At 35.2% G+C, this 19,742-nt stretch overlaps 5 protein-coding genes across 9 annotated transcripts; 3 read left to right on the forward strand and 2 right to left on the reverse strand.

Moving 5' to 3' along the window:
* The first annotated feature begins 158 nt into the window (after positions 1–158).
* LOC113501069 (cell division cycle protein 27 homolog) lies at positions 159–3,817 on the forward strand. The gene is made up of 4 exons (XM_026882064.1): positions 159–332; positions 416–491; positions 655–802; positions 1,031–3,817. Exons 1-4 carry the CDS (start codon positions 309–311, stop codon positions 2,904–2,906), a joined length of 2,124 nt encoding a protein of 707 aa, XP_026737865.1. The 5' UTR covers positions 159–308; the 3' UTR covers positions 2,907–3,817.
* Positions 3,815–7,186, reverse strand: LOC113501070 (nuclear receptor coactivator 5). Its single transcript, XM_026882065.1, has 8 exons — positions 7,077–7,186; positions 6,605–6,887; positions 6,168–6,295; positions 5,727–5,870; positions 5,315–5,435; positions 4,896–5,095; positions 4,471–4,643; positions 3,815–4,339 (listed from the first exon to the last, which is right to left on the reverse strand). The coding sequence occupies exons 1-8, from the start codon at positions 7,081–7,083 to the stop codon at positions 4,085–4,087; spliced, it is 1,311 nt and encodes a 436-aa protein (XP_026737866.1). The 5' UTR covers positions 7,084–7,186; the 3' UTR covers positions 3,815–4,084.
* Positions 7,187–7,759: 573 nt separating this feature from the next.
* Positions 7,760–8,858, forward strand: LOC113501073 (mpv17-like protein 2). Its single transcript, XM_026882072.1, has 2 exons — positions 7,760–7,848; positions 8,105–8,858. The coding sequence occupies exon 2, from the start codon at positions 8,135–8,137 to the stop codon at positions 8,720–8,722; it is 588 nt and encodes a 195-aa protein (XP_026737873.1). The 5' UTR covers positions 7,760–7,848; positions 8,105–8,134; the 3' UTR covers positions 8,723–8,858.
* Positions 7,763–11,241, forward strand: LOC113501071 (mpv17-like protein 2). 5 transcript variants are annotated; one of them, XM_026882068.1, is made up of 2 exons: positions 7,763–7,848; positions 10,389–11,238. In XM_026882068.1, exon 2 carries the CDS (start codon positions 10,392–10,394, stop codon positions 11,046–11,048), a length of 657 nt encoding a protein of 218 aa, XP_026737869.1. In that variant the 5' UTR covers positions 7,763–7,848; positions 10,389–10,391; the 3' UTR covers positions 11,049–11,238. The 5 variants fall into 5 exon arrangements, with proteins under 5 accessions (XP_026737869.1, XP_026737870.1, XP_026737867.1 ...); XM_026882069.1 differs by having other exon boundaries at positions 7,777–7,855; positions 10,389–11,240; XM_026882066.1 differs by lacking the exon at positions 7,763–7,848 and adding an exon at positions 9,777–10,088 and having other exon boundaries at positions 10,389–11,241.
* A 131-nt stretch (positions 11,242–11,372) lies between these two features.
* LOC113501074 lies at positions 11,373–18,700 on the reverse strand. The gene is made up of 10 exons (XM_026882073.1): positions 18,232–18,700; positions 17,467–17,639; positions 16,372–16,437; positions 15,888–16,028; positions 14,593–14,856; positions 14,178–14,322; positions 13,870–14,011; positions 13,357–13,555; positions 12,960–13,098; positions 11,373–11,847 (listed from the first exon to the last, which is right to left on the reverse strand). The coding sequence occupies exons 1-10, from the start codon at positions 18,481–18,483 to the stop codon at positions 11,482–11,484; spliced, it is 1,887 nt and encodes a 628-aa protein (XP_026737874.1). The 5' UTR covers positions 18,484–18,700; the 3' UTR covers positions 11,373–11,481.
* Positions 18,701–19,742: the final 1,042 nt, after the last annotated feature.

The raw sequence follows: 19,742 nt of genomic DNA on the forward strand, positions 1-19,742 counted from the left end.
CTAACTAATGACAGTTCTTAATTACAATGCAAAGAATATGCCATAGTATTAATTAACCCAGTAATCAGTTAATTACCAAATTCTCTCATCAAAATTTATTTTTGCATGAACCTAGTCGAGCAAAAGAAATGGCAACTCACTACTGGTTTTGACGCTGGCAATTTTAGATCATAGACAATCAACAAAAATGAAAATGTCCGTCGTAAAATATACGCTCTAATTTATTTTGTGGCTGTATAATAATCGTTGCTTGCGATGTGAATATTTTGTAGTATTTACATTCTTATAAGTGCATATAATCTAACAAAATGATTGTTCAAGAACCTATACAGGTGAGTACCGTGACTTTATGAATTTCTAGTAACTGTCAAATTATTTTCGTAAAGACGTTTTATTTCATTATAAATTCTCACAGGTTATCGTTTGGGATTGTCTGAACAATTATGAATACGACAATGCTATATTTCTGGCTGAGAGACTACACGCTGAAGGTATGTAGAAACAACATAAAGTTGCTTTTGAATTTGTCAGTTTAAATCATTGTTTAACACCTGCATTTTAAGTACTGATATTGATTTTTACGTAATTCTTGATTTCGAAATTCACCAAGCGGTGTGAATGCATTTGATGATTGCATACAAGTTTCTCTTTCAGTTGTGTTGGAGGAAACAGCATTTCTATTGGGAACATGTTACTATAGAGCTGGAAAAATAAACGAGGCCCAATATTTGCTGCAAAACATGTCATTAACATTACCACAGGCCAGGTTCCTATTAGCTAAATGTTTTTTGGAATTAAAATCGTAAGTATTATTCTGCTGATTATCATTTATCTCTAAACTCATTACTTTAATCATCACTTGTTGCTTTCCCCTGATACACTTTCAAAGGAATTTAATATCACTATGCCTTGGTATAAACAATTAGATATCAAACAAATGTGCCAAATTTTATGCTATGTAAATTCTAATTAGATGTTTTGCAGAATGATATTAGTTAAATAGCATATTTGTATAAAATTTATTTTGCAGGTATAAAGATGCTGAACTTACATTGGGAAATAATCTGGACATTGTTGCTTCGGAGTTTGGTGAACAAGCCCCATATGCATTACAACTACTTGGAAAAATTTACAATCTCACTGAAAGAAGAAGTAAAGCTGTGGAAGCTCACCGGAAAGCACTCTCACTGAATCCATTCATGTGGAAATCATTTGCACATCTATGTAACATGGGTGAGAAAGTGGACCCCCACCAAGTATTCCAAATGAATAATACTGACTTCACATTTGGTGTTACAACATTAGTAAATCTAGTCAGCAATTCTGAAAACATTTCATTTGTAAATAGTAACATTCCTAATAACACTGCTATGAATACTAATGTCACACCAAACAATGTAACAACTAGAACCCCAATGACTATGTCTACAAGTATTACGCCTGAAACTCAAGCCCCTGTGAAGAGAATGCACAGTGTATTCAGTGGCATGGCACCCATTCCATTTTCCCCCTCTTTTGGCATGCTACCAATGGAAGAATCTCCCGTGTTATACACACCAACTCTGACAGACTCCAATGAGCAGAAGGCTATACCCAAAATAGTGAATTCATTACGAGCACAAATGGGACAGTTAAAAGATGCAGTATTCAGTCCAGCACCAAGGTGTACTCTAGGACCAGCTCCAAGAAGGTCCTCCAGGTTATTTAGTAATAATAATAGCAGCTACTCAGTCAAAGAGAATAATAAGTCCCCAAGTAGAAAATTCGTACCCCCTAAGAGTCCTTCAAGAAAAAATAAACAGCGGACAGCCAAAAATATAAAATCAAATTCAGTGGATGCTAATGAAAGAAATAAAAGTGTTGAGACTGTTACACCAACAATCCCACCAAAGAATTCTAATGGTGTAGCTTTATTAAATTTAATGAGGGATTTAGGTGAGGCTTATAAGGCTTTGGCATTCTTAGATTGTAAAAAAGCTATCCAATTATTTCAAGAGACTACTCCAAAACAATTAGCTTCTCCATGGGTGCAGACCATGATAGCGAAGGCCCACTATGAATTAGCTCAATACGAGGCTGCTGCTAAGATTTTTGCAGATATTAGAAAGCAGTATCCAAATCGTACAGAGGGAATGGACATTTATAGTACATGTTTATGGCATTTACAAAGGGAAGCTCAATTGTCAGCATTATCTCAAGAATTAGTAGAATTGGACAGGAAAGACCCCATTGCTTGGCTTGCTGCTGGAAATTGTTTTTCGCTACATAAAGAACGCGAAACAGCTTTGAAATTCTTCAAAAGAGCCGTTCAGCTAAATCCTGAAGCAGCATATGCTCATGCGTTATTGGGTCATGAGTATGCAGTTGCGGAGGAGACTGACAAAGCCCTTGCAAGCTTCAGGGCCGCGGTAGCCATTGACCCCCGCAATTACGTTGCTTGGTTTGGTATAGCGACAGTTTACGCGCGACAAGAGCGCTGGAAACCGTCTGAGGTGCATATACGTCGAGCTCTTACTATACACCCCCATTCTGGAGTATTAAGATGTCAGCTAGGCCTAGCTCAAGCAGCATTGGGGAAAATGGACAGAGCCCTGGCCACTTTGGAAAGGGCAGTGGCATTGGACACTGAGAACCCTTTGTGCCGTTTTCACAGAGCTTCCGTGTTATTACGTGCTGGACGGCCGGAAGATGCTTTAGCGGATCTTCATCACTTGAAAGACATTGCACCAAGAGAATCATTAGTATATTATTTACTTGGTAAAGTTCACAATAAGTTAGGTAATTCTCATTTAGCACTCATGCACTTTAGTTGGGCTACAGATTTAGATCCTAAAGGCACAGGAGGACACATAAAAGAAGGTTTTGATCCTTCTAAACAGGAAGACCCACCAGAGAGATCAACCTAATTTCAATGAAGACTTTCTAAAGGATTGCAGAAAGGCCTGCACTTGTGTTGGCAATGCAGTCAATGTTTGACTGATCCCATGTAAATATCGCTCTCACCCGTCGAGCTCTTAACTGACACCAAATTCTTCCAACAAAGCTTTATGGAGTTTGATGGGTGTGTGGTGGCATTTAGTCGCTGTAGTAATAAGGGCGTATGTGGATAATATGTTTATATAGAGTAAGATGTGGATATTCCTAATGTTATCCTAGTTTATTATATATCATGTATAGCTAATAACTTCTAGAAAGATGAAAGAATATAATTTTTAAAAAAGATGATGCTTTTGAAAGTTAAAAAAAAGACTCAGAGCCTTGATCTCAATGGGATGATGTTATAAATAATAATCATTATAATATAGAGCCATTAAATAAATGAAGTTGCAAATTCTTACAATGCCATAATTATGAATTCCTGATAACTAAATTTTCTAATTGTTGTCCCTCATATAATAATATTTGTACATAGAATCATGCCGTTTCAGCATGTGACATTGGGAGAGCCGCTGGCGGTATAGCATAGACATCTAATAATCATGTTTATACAATGTTATACTGTGAAAATATTAAAATCCTTGCATGTAGACTTTACTTTCGTGACAAAACAGCTTTGGGTGTTAGTTCTAGCTGGGGTATGGAGAACACATGGGAACCAATTAACACTGTAGCATTCAGCTCTTGGAGTATATCCGATTATTACTTCATAGCATCAATACAAAATTGTTTCGTGTGTGTATGTAAATAATAACAAATTAACTATATAGCACTGTTTGTCACTTGAAATCACCAATGAACTGCTCTAGCTCTGTGGACAAATTTGTTTAGACCACCTCTAATTATGTATGGACTTAATAAATAAAACTGATGTAACTTAGGATCTAGTTTTATTGCTAGTAAATGCCGACAATACCTTTCTATAGACATTTCATAGATTTAGAAATCAAATCTTTATTTAACTTTTTCCGGCCAAGGATGATTAAAATTCTATATAAATATTGTATTTAACATTTTTGGTCACTAAACAAAAGATATAAGGTATATTGTGATCATTCGACTGATACATTATACTTATTGCGATATTCAATTTGTTTGTATGGAGTTTGGATTTATCCTTCTGAAGTTACACTTATAATAGTCTCGTCTATGTAAACTTTTGCAGTATTGAATCTAATGCTTTTCTGACAGTCGGGTCATTTAGTAATTTGCTTTGAGTTTGCGGGGCGGGGGTTGCGACGGGCGGTGGGGGCGCGGGCGCTGCCTCAGTACTAGGAGTTAACACTTTCTTGTCATTTAATATACTTAAGATTCTTTGCTGTAAATCAACTTGAGTTTTGTTAGTAGGCGCTGTAGTTAAGGGCTCTCCAAGTTCTATTTTTACTTGTTGCTCTCTGCGCTCCTGTAATAAAATATGAAACATGTGAAAAGAATGTGTTATATTATAAATTACAATGCATCATATCTAGAATTATGAATTTTAGTGTACCATTTTCAATTCATATGAAAAAAAAAAAAATAAGTAGAACAGACCTGCAAGTATTCAATGACTTTATCGTACTGCATGACGGTGAGCGTCCGGCCGTCGGCAAGCTGGCCGAGTAACGCGTAGACAGCTTCTCTGCCGGTAGGACCGCCTCTTTGTACCTCCTGGAAGTTACGCGACAGTAGCTGCAAGGCATCCTCTAGCGGCATATTTCGATGCTCTGTTGGGTTAAATAAGCAATTGGTCAAACTACTGATCATCTAAACAGCAGAGAATTATTATTTTGATTATTTATTAGGTAACAAAAGATGAGGTAATAATCGCCAGAAATACTTATGTAATAGGTAATTATAGTACATATGTACATCTTTGCCTTTAAAAAATATTAAAAACCTGTAACAGTAAGGCAAATGCTTCCACCCATAATGCGCAATAATATATAATGATGTATTGTATGAATTTGATAACTCACCCTGTGGTAATCCGTGAAGTATCGTAAGTGTTAAAGATCTGTTTTCTTGGTTCTGAGGCATGACTAGTATCGCATAGAGGCAGCCGCGGGATGCGATGTTACCTAACACTTTGCCGATCGGCACATCTTCCATGGGAAATAGCAGATCTACCACAATCCCAAGTCTCTTCAATCGACTTTCTATGTATTCTGCGTATTCCCTGAAAGAGGAGTTTCATTATAAAGTAAGTCACACACATGTCTTGTCTATTACGGAGCAAGAAAAATATAAAAAGTCAAATGTTTAGCAAGTTAAGTTTTGATCATATGTGCCAACTTTGTATACGACTATGATATATTTTTTACCATGTTTACAGTCTTAATTACACAAATAATGTTATTACAAGATGGAGAAAGTGAACAGACCCATCAATACTTACGTGAGTGTTTTGGAGACAACAATTATTTCACAGTCATTCCTCTCAGGGACAGGTAATGCTCGTGGATATTCCGACAATGGTTGTGGATAGCGTTCATAACCTCGCTCTGACCACTCAGCACCTAAAATAAATAATATGCAGTCATGTTTCATGACTTTTGTGGTAACAACAAAACAGATATTACATTAAAACAACACGAGTTAGGGCTATAAATAAAAGACTATGTCCAGTGCTATAAATAAACTACATAAAAAACATAATTTGGGTATTTTATGTAGGGTAATAAATAGGCTCAACCACTTCATCGATTTTGATAAAAAAATATGCAATTAGGCTTTAACTCTCAGAAATAGTATTATTAGTTGTAGTTAGGATAATAGATCTTTTAAAATAATCGAAATAAACAGACAACCTCGTCCTGATATTGGTGATCGATCGCGGAAGCCGGGAGCCCCGCGGCCTCTCGCGCCACGACCCCTCGCCCGCATTGCGCCACGCCCGCGTGTTCCTCCACGGGTTTCTGTCCACCCACCTTCATATTCTTCATCTCTGTAATCTTCACAAGCACAAAAAAAAATGACTTCTTAAAACAAAAAATACTGGTATTGTTTGTTTTAGGGTGTGTGTTGTCATCCCAGTGACACAGCAAGTAGGTATAACTTCACAAATCAATACCTTAGTTAAAGAAGTTAATATTAAGTTTCATAGCTTTTAAAATATTTTTATTTTTAGTTGTTAACAAAGGAAGCTCAAATATTTCCAAGAACATAAGTTCTATCAAAATCACACAAAGAAACCTCAACCGATAAGAGATTTTTTCATATTTAAAGAATTTCTAGCATATTACACATACTCTGGTCTCCAATATAATTTCCAAAACTATCATAGAGTTCCTCGTTTCCATCATCATTGGGTCCGGGTAATTTGTCAGGGGTGGGTCCAGGTGCTGGAGATTCTTGTTGGCTTGCCATCTCTGCATGCCTATAAGTATTTTATATATAAATTTTGAAACAGTTACAGTACAGGGTTAACTGTATACTTAATAGATATTTATGTGCTACATTGGAGATTTATTAATTAAAATATTAGAAATAATATATGATAATAATTATAATAACAAAAAGGTCTGAGATGTCAGAAAATAATTGTTATTTGTTAGGTTACCATAAAATTTTATCTTAGAATTCTAGGGTTGATAAGTCAAGACAAGCAACGGTTCCAAGCGCCCAACAGGGGTTCTGGACCTCTCCATCAGTAAATACTAAGGTCATAATATAGGTGGTAGCTTACCTCTTTTCAATAGTAAGGTTTGTCTGAGCAGTTTTAACATTAAGACTTCTTCCTTGAAAGATACTTCCATTTGCTTTGTTTATAGCTTCCTGGGCACTAGATTCATCTTCAAACTGTACAAACCCAAAGTTTCTGTTTATAACAATGCCATTAATTTGACCAAACTGTATAAAGTGCTCGTATAGTTCATCAACAGTGGCTGTCTCTATAAGACCGCCAACGTAAATACGGAGATGGGACGTAGACCGGTCTTTCATAGCATGCCTATCCAGGGTTAATTTATCTGGAAAATGAAACAATATTAGTCATTTAAAGCATACATTACTTAACTGTAGATACGACAAAACCATATAAACAAAAAAATAAGTTTATTTTGAGTGAAATAAACAATTTTAATGTAATATCGTATACATCTGGATGCTATTTTAGATTTGGATTGCTTTATGCATGTGTTCGATTTTCATTCACATACCAGCCATAGTTTTAGCGTTCTTTCTCAGAAAAACTACTATTAATTTTCTGAAATTTGACAACAGTAGACGCCACTTTCTTCAGGATATAATACCGACTCGTAGGGGAATGAGGAAGTGGGGGGGGGGGACTTTATGCACCAAAAGAAAAGACAGACTACAGATCATAAATAAGACTAAATTTACGCAGATAAAGACGGTTTTTTTAAATAATGTAAGATCTATTTTTATGTACAAGCTGATAACGCAATTTTATTGTGTTTTGAAAAATAACCGACGAGTTGTAAGAGATAGGGATAAAATTTTGCATAACAGGATTTTTGCACATTTAAACGTCACATTAGCGAGTGAAACCCACGTTTATACGTGGATCTTGCATTTATACTTTATATTTGATAATGCACTTTCTTTTTACTAAACTAAGTTTCTTACATGCGACGTAATAGTCTGCCTATATATTATAAATGTTTCTTGGTCATAATACTTTCCTGACTTTAAAACCACCAGCGGGAGTAATCGACTAAAATTATTTTTCAGGTTGTCAACTTTATTCGTTGACAGCTTAGTAGTCAGTCAGCGCTAGGTTATGGACGATTTGAGGTTAGATATGGGTTCGCTGGAAATAATCGTAAACAAATTTTAGTCAAGTTATGTAATATTAACTAATTTCCAGCATTACGGGAACTGTAATAAATGTATATTATATCTTCATGCGTTATGTAATTTTTCTACAAAGTACTCATTCTGTAGGCTAACGTCGATACACAGAAAGAAGTAAGTTACTATTTTAAAATTATGTGTTTTACCGTAATTAACATCAAATGCTTATTTCATTAATATGTGTAGATAGCACTTAAAGAAATAGGATATGTTTTAGTCACAACGTATTTAATTATCGTAACATTTTGGTGTAGCTACCCTTTTCTTATAAGCCCTTGTTGAACTTAGACTGCGATAGTTTTTACGTAAACAGAACATTGCTGCAAAGCAGATTATTACGCTGCTTTCATAATAACTCTATTTGTTTTAGGTATAATGACCATATGGTAATTATTTGGTCATGCCAAGGCTATTATCAAAAGGTCTTAATTTATACAAAGCTGCAATAACTGTGGCATTTAGTCGCAAGTATCTGTTTTGCACCAATGTCTTGATATCTATGGGAATCTCAATGTGTGGAGATGTGTTAGAGCAGACATATGAAATTCAAACTAAACAACAAGCTAGTTGGGATTTTGAGCGTACTAGTCAAATGGCATTTTCCGGAAGCACAGCTGGCTGCCTATGTCACCATTGGTACATCTTTTTAGATAAAGTAATAATTGGCAGGACATTTGACATGGTAATCAAAAAGTTAGTCCTGGACCAGTGTATTTGTTCCCCCATCATAATTTTATCTTTCTTTGCTACAGTAGCTATATTTGAAGATGATCCAATAGAAAATCTAACCGAAGAAGTTAGTGAAAAGTTTTGGACTCTTTATAAAGCTGAATGGGTTGTATGGCCACCCGCACAGATTATTAATTTTTATCTTTTACCAACTAGATACAGAGTTGCATATGATAATACAGTTTCTTTAGGATATGATGTTTATACTTCCCATGTTAAACATGCCAAGCCCAAAAAAAAGGAAAATTCAAAAGAGTAAAAACAGGAAGTTTATAATGACCTGGGAAATTACTAACTGTATCAGATAGGCCAGTGCTTGCGTTCATTGCACTGTATTTTTATATAATTAATTGTACTATATGAAAAATAAAAAGTAATGACTAAAAAATGTTTTTATTATGTAGAGGCATTCCTGCCCTTACTATGCTTACAATTTTAAATATCTTCAAAGAATTTCAGTTTGAAAATCCAAACTTCCATACTTTAAATTTTGCTTTATGACAAATTGAATGGGCACCTTAATTTTCAGATTTTCGTAAATTTTGCATTTACATAAATAGTAAAAATATTCTATCTTATCAATATACTAAAACGCATTGCCTTGTACGAGATAATGCATGGAGGTCGTTTGAAATTTTGAAACCGCGAACACGCAACGCCAATACATCGTGATCTGTGAATTGATAATTTTAACTGTGTTTAATGCCGAAGCCCTATTTTTCCAATAGGTATATTAAATTTTGGTTTAAGGTAGTCACATTCAAATAATACTCGATTACTTAAGAGATTCGATTTTTACTAATTCTCATTTATTCCGAAACATTTGAGGTATGGTTCGATCGTATCTTATTTCATATAAAAACTGTGACTGGGAATTTGTGTTTTATGTGAGCTTGTTGCATTTGTTGAAGAGAGATGCGTATTGGCCCATATCACAGCTAGTAGGTCTCCGATATAGAATATAGAATAGATAATAGAAAGTCAGATGATGATCGTAAATAATTATTTATAGATTTGTTTTTGTTTACTGTCCTTGAAATACTGTAGGTATCTAATGAAGCCAAAAGAAAGTTGATGTACCTACATTTCTAATTTTGGCGGGAGACCAGAATTAACACTATACTATGAAACTTTTCAGTATCGTTGATAATCATTTTGCCAATATAGCACTTTAAAATACACAATCGTATTACTCATTTTTAGCGTATCTATTTATTTGCTTACATTCGTAGTAGATTTTGAGTTAGAAATTGCAATTTTTACTTCGATATAAATGTAAGGCGTTGTAAAACCAAAAATATCTGGGTATATATAAGAGCGCAATCTAAGATTGATCAGACGTGTCCCATTCATTTTTAAATTTTATCGGCTATCATTTTGTAACGAGATCTCGTTGGCTGCAGGATCATTATACTAGTAAGACTGATTGACATTATACTATATTACAATGTCAATTGATCTTCCTGCTTATTCGTAGGATTTAGATGAATCTGGTTACCGAATTCAAACAAGTCTCAGGCTGCAAGCTTATTAAAGAAATTGATTGCTTACAACATGTTTACTCGAAAATGTTTTGAGTAAATCTCATCTGTCCCACAGTAGCAATGTTTGGCTCAAGCAATAAGTTATGTATCTTAATAGATCTTATGTAGGTATGTGCTAGATGTACAACCCAATATGTATATGGGTTTATTTTAATACATTTTACTAAACGCTTTGCTTATGTACTATGAGTGAGTTTTCAATATCCTTTACAGAGCAATAAGATATTATTGACACATCCGTGTTTGATTTAAAATGAGTGGCGATACAATCCAAAAATATTTTTCTAGGTGATTTTCCCCAAGTATGTACCTAATAGTACCTATATACCTGTCTATACTCTTTTAGTTTTATTTTTAATAGTTATCTTTTCTTAATTTCAGATAATGCAACTTCTACGCGTAACATGGAGAAGGGTTGCGGCAAATGTACGGAGGTCAATACCTGTGACTCAATTTAGAAGAATAGTGAAAGTGGCTTTTAGTGATAAATACTTGTTTTACACGAATATTACCATATCATTAAGTTTATCTTCAGTCGGTGATCTTTTGGAGCAGAGTTATGAAATATACACTAAGGAACAAGTCGGTTATGATAAAACAAGATGCCTGCATATGGCGTTTTCTGGTGCTGCGGTCGGCGTACTTTGTCATCATTGGTATAAAGTATTAGATAGATTTATTATAGGCAAAACTGTAGACATGGTTATAAAGAAGTTACTGCTCGATCAGTTAATATTCTCACCGATTATGATTGTAACATTTTTTGGAAGTGTCGCTTTGTTCGAATCGAATCCCTTTGAAAATTTCAAGGAAGAGATGAAGGATAAGTTCGTTACCTTGTACCGAGCTGAGTGGATGGTGTGGCCGCCAGCGCAAATTATCAATTTCTATTATCTACCGACTAGGTATAGGGTTTTATACGACAACACGATATCACTAGGCTATGATATTTATACTTCTCAAGTCAAACATAGTAAAGGAATAAAAGCGAAAGCGGACGTTTTGAAAACAGGGACCGAAAAATTGACTAGTTCGTCTTGACGAAGGTTTTTACTAGGGAACTTAATATTATGTAATATGCTAGAGCAAAATAAAGTCCAATTACTTAGTTTTATAATGGCACTTATTGTCAACATTGTTACTACATTCGTAAAATTGTAACATTCACTCATTTACTTGATTTTACCTCGACGTAAGCTGTGCTGTGATAAAACGTTTACCTGCGTACAAAAATAGGTATAATAATATTGCTATTGATATGTGTATGTTTTTGTTTTTTATTTATTGAATACAAGTATTTTACATAAATAATTTACAAAAGAAAAGTGGTTTCATTAACTTTTATTCGAAGTGAAGTGTATCACTCAAATTGGCGACGGAATCCAATTAATTTAAGTATTTTTTTTTATTAAGTGTCTGGTGCTCTTTATTACGCTTCAAACTACATCTAAGCAGTAACTACTATAAAATACTACTACTTTGGCGTCATAAAAGGATCTTCTAATTGCGAACTCCTTTTGCTGGCTCTCAAATTGCTGATAACGCTTCGGACTACAGAATCCTCATAAATTCTTTCCGGCCAGGACTCTCTCTGCGTTCTAGGCCCAGTCACATCATGAAAAGTCCTGGGGATTCTGCTTGATCTAGGTGTGCCTCTGTGCGATCTGAATGACCTGCATCTTGTTTCTTTCAAACCAAGCAGTGACGTCAGAAGTTTGTCCAAAGCCGCGATGTCATCCACATTTGAGGGTTTGTGACCAGACGGAGTGCTTACGCCTGAGTTTATTTGACTTGAGAGAATGGATGCCGGGGTCCTTGATAGTCCGATGGTGTGAATAACCTGTGTTAAACAAAAGTTGGTAAAGGAGGGTTTGGAACAATAAAATAATGTAGATTTTAATGAAAATGTTTGTATCTAATCTAGTACGTTTTAAAACTTATACATATATGCAATATGGAAGATAATTACCTACTTCCTATGTTTATTGGACACGGGCCAAGATAAACTGGTCTATCTAATTGCATTTTTGTTAATACTACTTACTTTGTATTTTATCTTAAGTACCGACTGATCGGTACCGTAATCGCTAGCAATTGGCTTTTGTTTAATAAAGGTTTACTCACGCGTATTTATTGGGATGGCAAGACTAGTTTTGTACCCAACCGGCGTCCATAATTCAGATTTTAAATAAATAATTATGAATCCGCCCAAAGAAAGTAATTTAATACATTTACGTTACATTACTAACTATTATTTTTACGCTCTCTTATTCTAACTGTCAACAATAATAAATCAGGATTTCAACCTAAGATTTTATTTGGCGTTTGTAGAAATACTGGTTCAAAATACTAATTCGCTGACCTCATATATTAATATTCAATATGTAAAAGCTAGTAGTAATACATAATAATGTGTTTTATCAATTCAGGAACAATTTGCGAAGGTCAAATGTCGCACATAACACAATTACCTATTATTAACATACGCGCGAACATGATAATGATAATTATAATTAAGAATATTATTACGACATGATTGCAAATTTGCGAAATACCTTAGTTCAAAGTGTTTAACTTTAGAAAATCAATAAGAAATTTATCTAATTCAATAGGACTAGGTACTATTCTACCTAAGTACCCACCAACCTTAAGAAGTAAAAGTATGCCCCTATTAGGGGTTGATTAGATACATTGCCTGAACTAGGCCTTGGCTGTCAAGTCTATGAAAGCTTTTCCGCCCGTCTTCCCCTAAAAATTATACGACTAAAAAAAATTACTAGTAAACCCAATTAAAATATTCTTAACCCATTGACAATATACAATAAAACCCCCAGGGCCTCTTTTGAAAGTATTTTTATGTCTATTCTCCAATTTACTGCGAAGGTGAAGATCACTTAAAGACAGGTTAACAATATTTTGAGAGGTTCTTATGTAGTACATTTTTAACGTTACCTCGTCAGCTATGTGGCTCTGATAGCTCATCCTCTTCACCTTCCTGTAAGTTTCATCATCTAGCGCTTGTTCCACCGCAGCTTCTAACTTTTCTTTGATTTCTGAGTCAGTCTCGTGATCCAGATTCTCTAACACCAATCTGAATAGGATTTTAATTAACTTGTAGAAAACGGTCAGACAAAAACATTACTTGTACTCGAAAAGATAATTTTACCGCACGAATCCATGTAGTAAATAATACCTACCCATTCTTCAACTCTCACACAACTTGTAGTATGAGCAATAAATAACTGACATACATACTTATGCTTACTCTAACTCACTCTCGCGTATACTTACCATACCTACTTCATACCATCATTCTTGTTTATAAATGATTCCTAAAATAAAATCTTACTCAGTTCTCTCATCGTCTTCCGCTTTGTGCAAGTTAGCCCTGTTAGCCTCTCGTGCCACCTTAATATCCTGTTCCCAAAACCTTCTCAAGTCTGGACTGGAAGTATATGGAGCCGCCACTTCCTTGATCTTCAGGAATATTATGGCAGTTATGAATATACATATCACGTTTACTATGGTTAGACAACAGCTTACGATACCTGAAAGAAATATTAACTTTAGTGAAATATTTTCGGACAGGTACTGCCTTTATTTTTAACGCAAAAACGACGGGGTGTTATAAGTTTGACGTGTGTTTTTGTGTATGGGTCTGTCTGTATCATCGTAGCTCCCAAATGGGTGATCCGATTTTAATGCGGTTTTTTTGGTTTGAAAGGTATTTCAGTCGAGAGTGTTCTTGGCTATGTTTGGCGGAAATCGGTTCAGGTCTTCAAGGTCCAGGTCGTTTATTAGGTGTGATAGGAATGCTACACTGATGTAAACCTAAAGGTGTCTAGGATAAAGTAACATTTACCGTTCACAGCAAATTCAATAGGAAGATAGTCATGATACAAGGGTTGGTATGAGGAATTGCCAGTGTAAGCTTCTCCTTTTATATGAGGAATTTTTGATCCTGGATATAACAGCCATATGCAAGCTAAAGCCCAGTAAAGTCCCTGAAAACAAAAAACCATAAGATTGACCTACTAATTAAGATGTCATTTGATTTGTCTTAGTTATTCATTTCACACCCCTGGAATCTAATTAAAAAAGTAAAGCGATTTAAAACTGACAAAATATGATGAGAAATTCTAATGGCTATGGTTTTAGAAGTATACTTACACAGTTTACTACCGGTGGCAGCAAAGAAGCTGAAATGGCGATACCGATAAGCGGTCCTGCACTGCCTTGTAGTAAAGCAAGAGCTACTCCTGTACCCGAAGTTAGTGCCCAAAGAACACCCATCCATAAAGAACGGACATTGCCTCTGAAAACAAAAGTAACGAGCCATCAGAAGTCAACAACGATCAGATTTTAAAAACAAATATACGATCAAATTAAAAAAAGTTTATGTTTCGCTATTAGATAAAAATTTTGATTGTAGACTTTATAGGTCATATTGTACTTCATACATAATTTTATATGACGACGTAATATATATATTTGTATTTTCATACATAACGACCGTTAAGTACTAGTCTTGCAAAAAATATATGTCGGTTTTACTACACATTTTAAAATTCATCAAATACTTTACCGTCCCTTCATTTCCTCTGTAGGCCAATCACCGAATCCCCAAGGCATTTCAGTGGTACCGAGTATCAGTCCAAATATGAACCCAAATAGAAGAGACACAAACATGCCAAGTACCAAACTTTCGAAGCCGCTTCTCACCAGGCTCCTGTCTGATATGATTGTACCGAAAGTGATGGACATCACAGGTCCCATTAGTGGGGAGACCAACATGGCTGCTACGATGTTCGATGCATTGTTTTCTACTAACCCTAAAGCTGCTAGGGAGCTGAAACAGAACACCACTTAAGATAATTGATAAAACTAGAGGTCGCGTTTGCATGACTGGCTTGCAATATGGAGTTGGTTGGGCTTGATCTGCCCCTTCTGCTACTCTTTTAAGAAAAGTATCAATTTTCCATCTAGTTCATCATAAGTCTAGCCTTTTCACAGCTATGTTGGGGTTGGCTTCCGGTATAACCAGTTGCAGCTTAGGACCAGTGCTTTACAAGGAGCGACTGCCTATCTGACCTCGTTAACACGAAACCCATATCCTTTGAGAGATTGCTTGGGTCGAGGTCACACTATGTCTAAACAACAGAAGCTAGTGCCTCCAGTATTTTCGATACTGGTTAGCCGTTTGAGCGAGAAAAAGATACCAAACATATAATATAGACAAACTTTCGTCTCGTGATTCGAGAGAGAAGTTTTTACTCAGATAAGTCAGTGACTCTGAAAACAGTGGAATAACGAAAGTTTGTCCTAATCTTTTCACCAATAACAAACTCTTTAAGGGTGATTTGATTACAGAGTTTTCAGTTGGCAACTCGAATTATTTTAAGTTATAATACCAGCGTCATTGAGCCTTGAGTTTGACCTTTAAGACAGTTGCGGTCAAGTGTAGGACGGGTGACCGTTCTTAGTAGAATAATTTATTATAGTTTCAACAACAACAAGCTTTAAAGTATGGCTCAAAGCTATTTTGATCCTGTTATTGTTTGGAAGCGTACATCCTGATCCTGAAAATGTGAATCTATCTTATCAACTCCGTAATTTCTTTGCGGAAAACTGTCAGTACTTAGCTGTTGTTATTTATACTAACACTGTAGGCTAAAGAAATAGGCAGATATTTCTTCAGAAAACACTTATACTTTTCCGATTTAATTAGACCCACTTTATCAGAAAATTTACTGCCAGGCTGTCTATGTCTTACATAATAAGTGAAGTGCCTATTATACACCTGAGATCATAGAAATGTTTACCCTCCCTCAGTCTGTCTATAGCACCTAAAACCTTAAGTATCTAAGCATAGCCACTTACTCAGCTGTGATAATTAATGTCAGATAGTCGAAGGACAGTTCCCCGCCGCCCCTGACACCGTCTACAACTTGCTTGACAGTCAGTTTGGATCGGATCGACTCCACAAAGTTGCGCCAACGTGTCGCATCCTCAGACTTTCGTCTTGAATTATAAAACAGTTGAGTTAGACATATATGTTTAGGTAAAGCTAAAGTCTAGGGTGGAATGAAATTAAATATAACTCTCTTAAAATCATGTAGGCTTAAGTTATTTTCAATTTATCAATTACGCTCTAATTAATTTTAAAGGGTCTTGTAATTCGATAAATCAGTCTCTTTTAGGGACATTAATTTGAAACGAAATTATTTTGTCTATTTTTGGCTACATGTGTTAAGGCGTCTCTAAATGTCACAGAAATATCTTTATTTTACGGTAAAATCGAATGTACATACGTAACTACATCGAGAACGTAGAGTACTGAAAACATAGATTATGCGTAACTTACTGGAATGTGTCGTCATCAATCCGTTCGTTTGGGACAGCCGAGTGGACCACGCTACATGGAAGCACGCTGCAAGAAGACTTGTTCATAATGTTTAGTCGGTAATATCATTTAAAAAAGTATCAGATATACCTAAGGATCTAACGCTGCATCTTTGTAATTCCTGGACTTTATGGTAAAGGCGAGTCGGTATACTACACGGGGTAGAGACAACCAGACTTAATAGCCGTCCTTTGGTTTTCATTATGTCCGGTCTATTGCACTGTGCCGATATATTATTTATAATCATTGTTTTCTGTTAAAATTACGGTCAAATTACAGTCGATGAAACAGATTTGAAAAATTGTTTATTTAAAATGCATTTCTGAATTACATACGCTTATGTAGACAGTTCATCTATCAAAAAGCCAGACACCCTAATTAAAACTTCCTCCTCATTACAATCAAGTGAAAACTTACATAGCCGTTTGCAAATAATCCCCACTTAATCCACAGCACGTGCTCGTGACCACTCGCAGTGGTTGTGTGGGCTGGAGCTTAAAATACCAACTACCTATATCGATTGCTCCTATAAAACGCTTTACACTAGAGCTGCGGTTATCTATGAGAGGCTTACTACCATGCCTTAAAGTAATATTATTACAGTCGTAGACGGGTGATAGCGCTCTACGTGATGTAGAGCGGCGTCTCTCTTTGCAAGACGCAACTGAATTTTTTTTTTTTTTTTAATTTTGGAGTATTATTTTTAACTGACTTCAAATAAACTACTGCGCCTTACTTGATGATTTATTTACGGAAACAAATGAAGCTCTAAAAAGATAAATGAAGAAGAATAGATAGAATCAGTTCATTGAGTCCGAAGTTTTGAGGTAACAAACAGAAAAGGAAAACCAACGACTGTCTTTTTCTTTGGACAACTTTCGTGCTTCTCACTAATGCTTTTCCCATGCGGGGATCACACCTTGTGTCCTCAACCACTCAGCTATCCGTGTAGTATAAGTACCTCTTTTTTGACGTCGGTTGAAAAGTAATGGTGGTAGGCTTCAGGTTTTGATTAATGGAGCATATCAGGTTAATTACCGTTGCGCGCTCGTTTACCTGACAATGGACTTGCATCGGACGCCGATACCGAGTTGTGTGAGACAGTGAAGCATCGTCTCGCATTGATCGCCAGTTGGCAGCGGGAATATAATCTCGAAATAGTTGCCGGCTTTGTCATTCATCCAAACGACGTGCTCCACGTGCAACTTGCTCAGTAGTTCTTGAAGAATCTGTGTAGAATTACTTACTTGGGTACTTAAGTTATTTTCACTTATTTTATAAACCAATAGAATTTGTTCTTCCAGTTCGAATTGCTTAGGTAACAAACATAAAAAAGAAAATATTTTTCAAGTTTACTAAGTACCTATATAATTACATGAAGCTATGCATGTTACATGTTACATAATATCAGGTTTCTCTCTTTCAGAATATCGGACGTCATAAAACTAACAAAATATTAGTAGCATAAATGTATGAATGAATCGAATACCTGCTACCTACCTAATTAAATATCTACAAAATTAAAATAAAAGTTGGCAATTTGACAAAGATGTAGCTAATTCTATAATGCGAAGTTACATTTTATCGGTATTTAGGTGTTACAGGTTTGTCTTGTCTGCCTGTATGTGGCATCAGAGGTCGCGAACGCATAAATTTATTTTGTTTTGGCTAATTATGTAGAAGTGCTCTTAGACATACTTGATAAAGATCGGTTGAGCCATTTAAAGGTCGTAGGGGGTGAAAGTTTGTATCGTCGGGGCGGTTTATTTTTTGTGTTAAGCGGGAATTCAGATTTTCTACATTCAATGAATCTAAACTTACATTCTCCATAGTAAAAACTTCATCTGTTTCATCAATATTCTCCAATGGCTGACTGTAGCCTTCATTGTTATATTGCTGCGTCAAATGTATTGGAATACTTCTCGACTTTTTATTCCTCAATTCAACTGCTAAACGAGCAGATTTCGCATCAGAATTTTCAACTGTAATTAATTCTTTAGGTTTGCCAAACCTTAGAATATGTTCATAATTACTCGAAGGTATATAGACAATAAAAATTACACCAGACGGCATCTTCACTTGTTTTGTGACAGTGTAAACAGTAACTGAAGATTATACGTGTATGTCAAACGCTAAAGGAACTGTTCGGAACTATTATCACGTAAGCGATACCTAATTAGATCGGTAAAACAATTAGCGCCGTGACGTAATGTTGTCGCTTCGGATTAAGTTGTTACTGTGTGTTGTGGTTCAGACAGTTTGCACACCTACGTACAGGTTGAGTACGGACAGTATAAAAATATTGATTTCGAAACAACTGTATAATAGATACATTCAATGATTTGTTACTTTTTTAGGCCTTCATTTTGTTGACGTAAAGTAAAAGTGCATGTTTCTTACAAGCCGTATTTAATGCTGTATTTTGATTCGCGATAACGCCATTACGGCATTCAATTCGAAAGGGTTTTTTTAGCAACGATTTTAGAGGATTTTACTGTTGTACTCCTAATCCAATTTTGTTATTGACTTTTGTTGCTGACTGTACGTTTTTAGACGATTAAATATCACTGTCAGCGATGTTACCTTAGCGTTTAGTACATAGTACAAATGGAACATAGATATTAAATAGAAGAAAAATTAGCTCAGACTATCCTATACGTCACTAAGCAGCATGTTTACCTACGTACTATACAGTATACTTCATTTATTATCTTGTCTTTTCTCCTAAACAAGGATATTAAGAATAAAAAGCAACTAAAACCAATGAAAACAAAAAAACGTCTTCTACATCAAACATATTAGGTACGTATACGTATACTTGTAAGAAATCAGTCGTTGATATATTTAATAAAAAATAGTAAAATTAATTTCTAGATTTTATTTTATAACTTCATAACATTCAAAGCATTAATGAAATAAACCCAATTATACTACTATAAGTTACGCAATCAACTCAAATATATGTTTTCTTCAGTGACCCTTATTTAGGACAATTCTGAAGGATTTATATGGAAATTGTGTTGAGTATAACGTCGTCACGAATACAGACGGCGCCTGTGACGTCATTCCAGTGGCTTTATTTAAGTAGAAATAGTAAATAGAACAATCCAAGTTGTTAGCAGGATCTTTAGATTGTTTGCTAGATTACAATTACGTGGTGTAAGTATTTTGTTCATCATTGTCAAGTTGCCGAATTCGTCTCTTGAAAGTTTAAGTCTAAACAAAACTCTTTGGTCCATTTTATGAAATAAAGAAAGATACATAATATACATGTTAAAAAATATTATTACACATAATAACGGACTAAGTAAAGGGAGCATTAAATAAAAACA

The sequence above is a fragment of the Trichoplusia ni genome, chromosome 15 (genome assembly GCF_003590095.1).
Source record: "Trichoplusia ni isolate ovarian cell line Hi5 chromosome 15, tn1, whole genome shotgun sequence".
Taxonomy (NCBI): domain Eukaryota; kingdom Metazoa; phylum Arthropoda; class Insecta; order Lepidoptera; family Noctuidae; genus Trichoplusia; species Trichoplusia ni.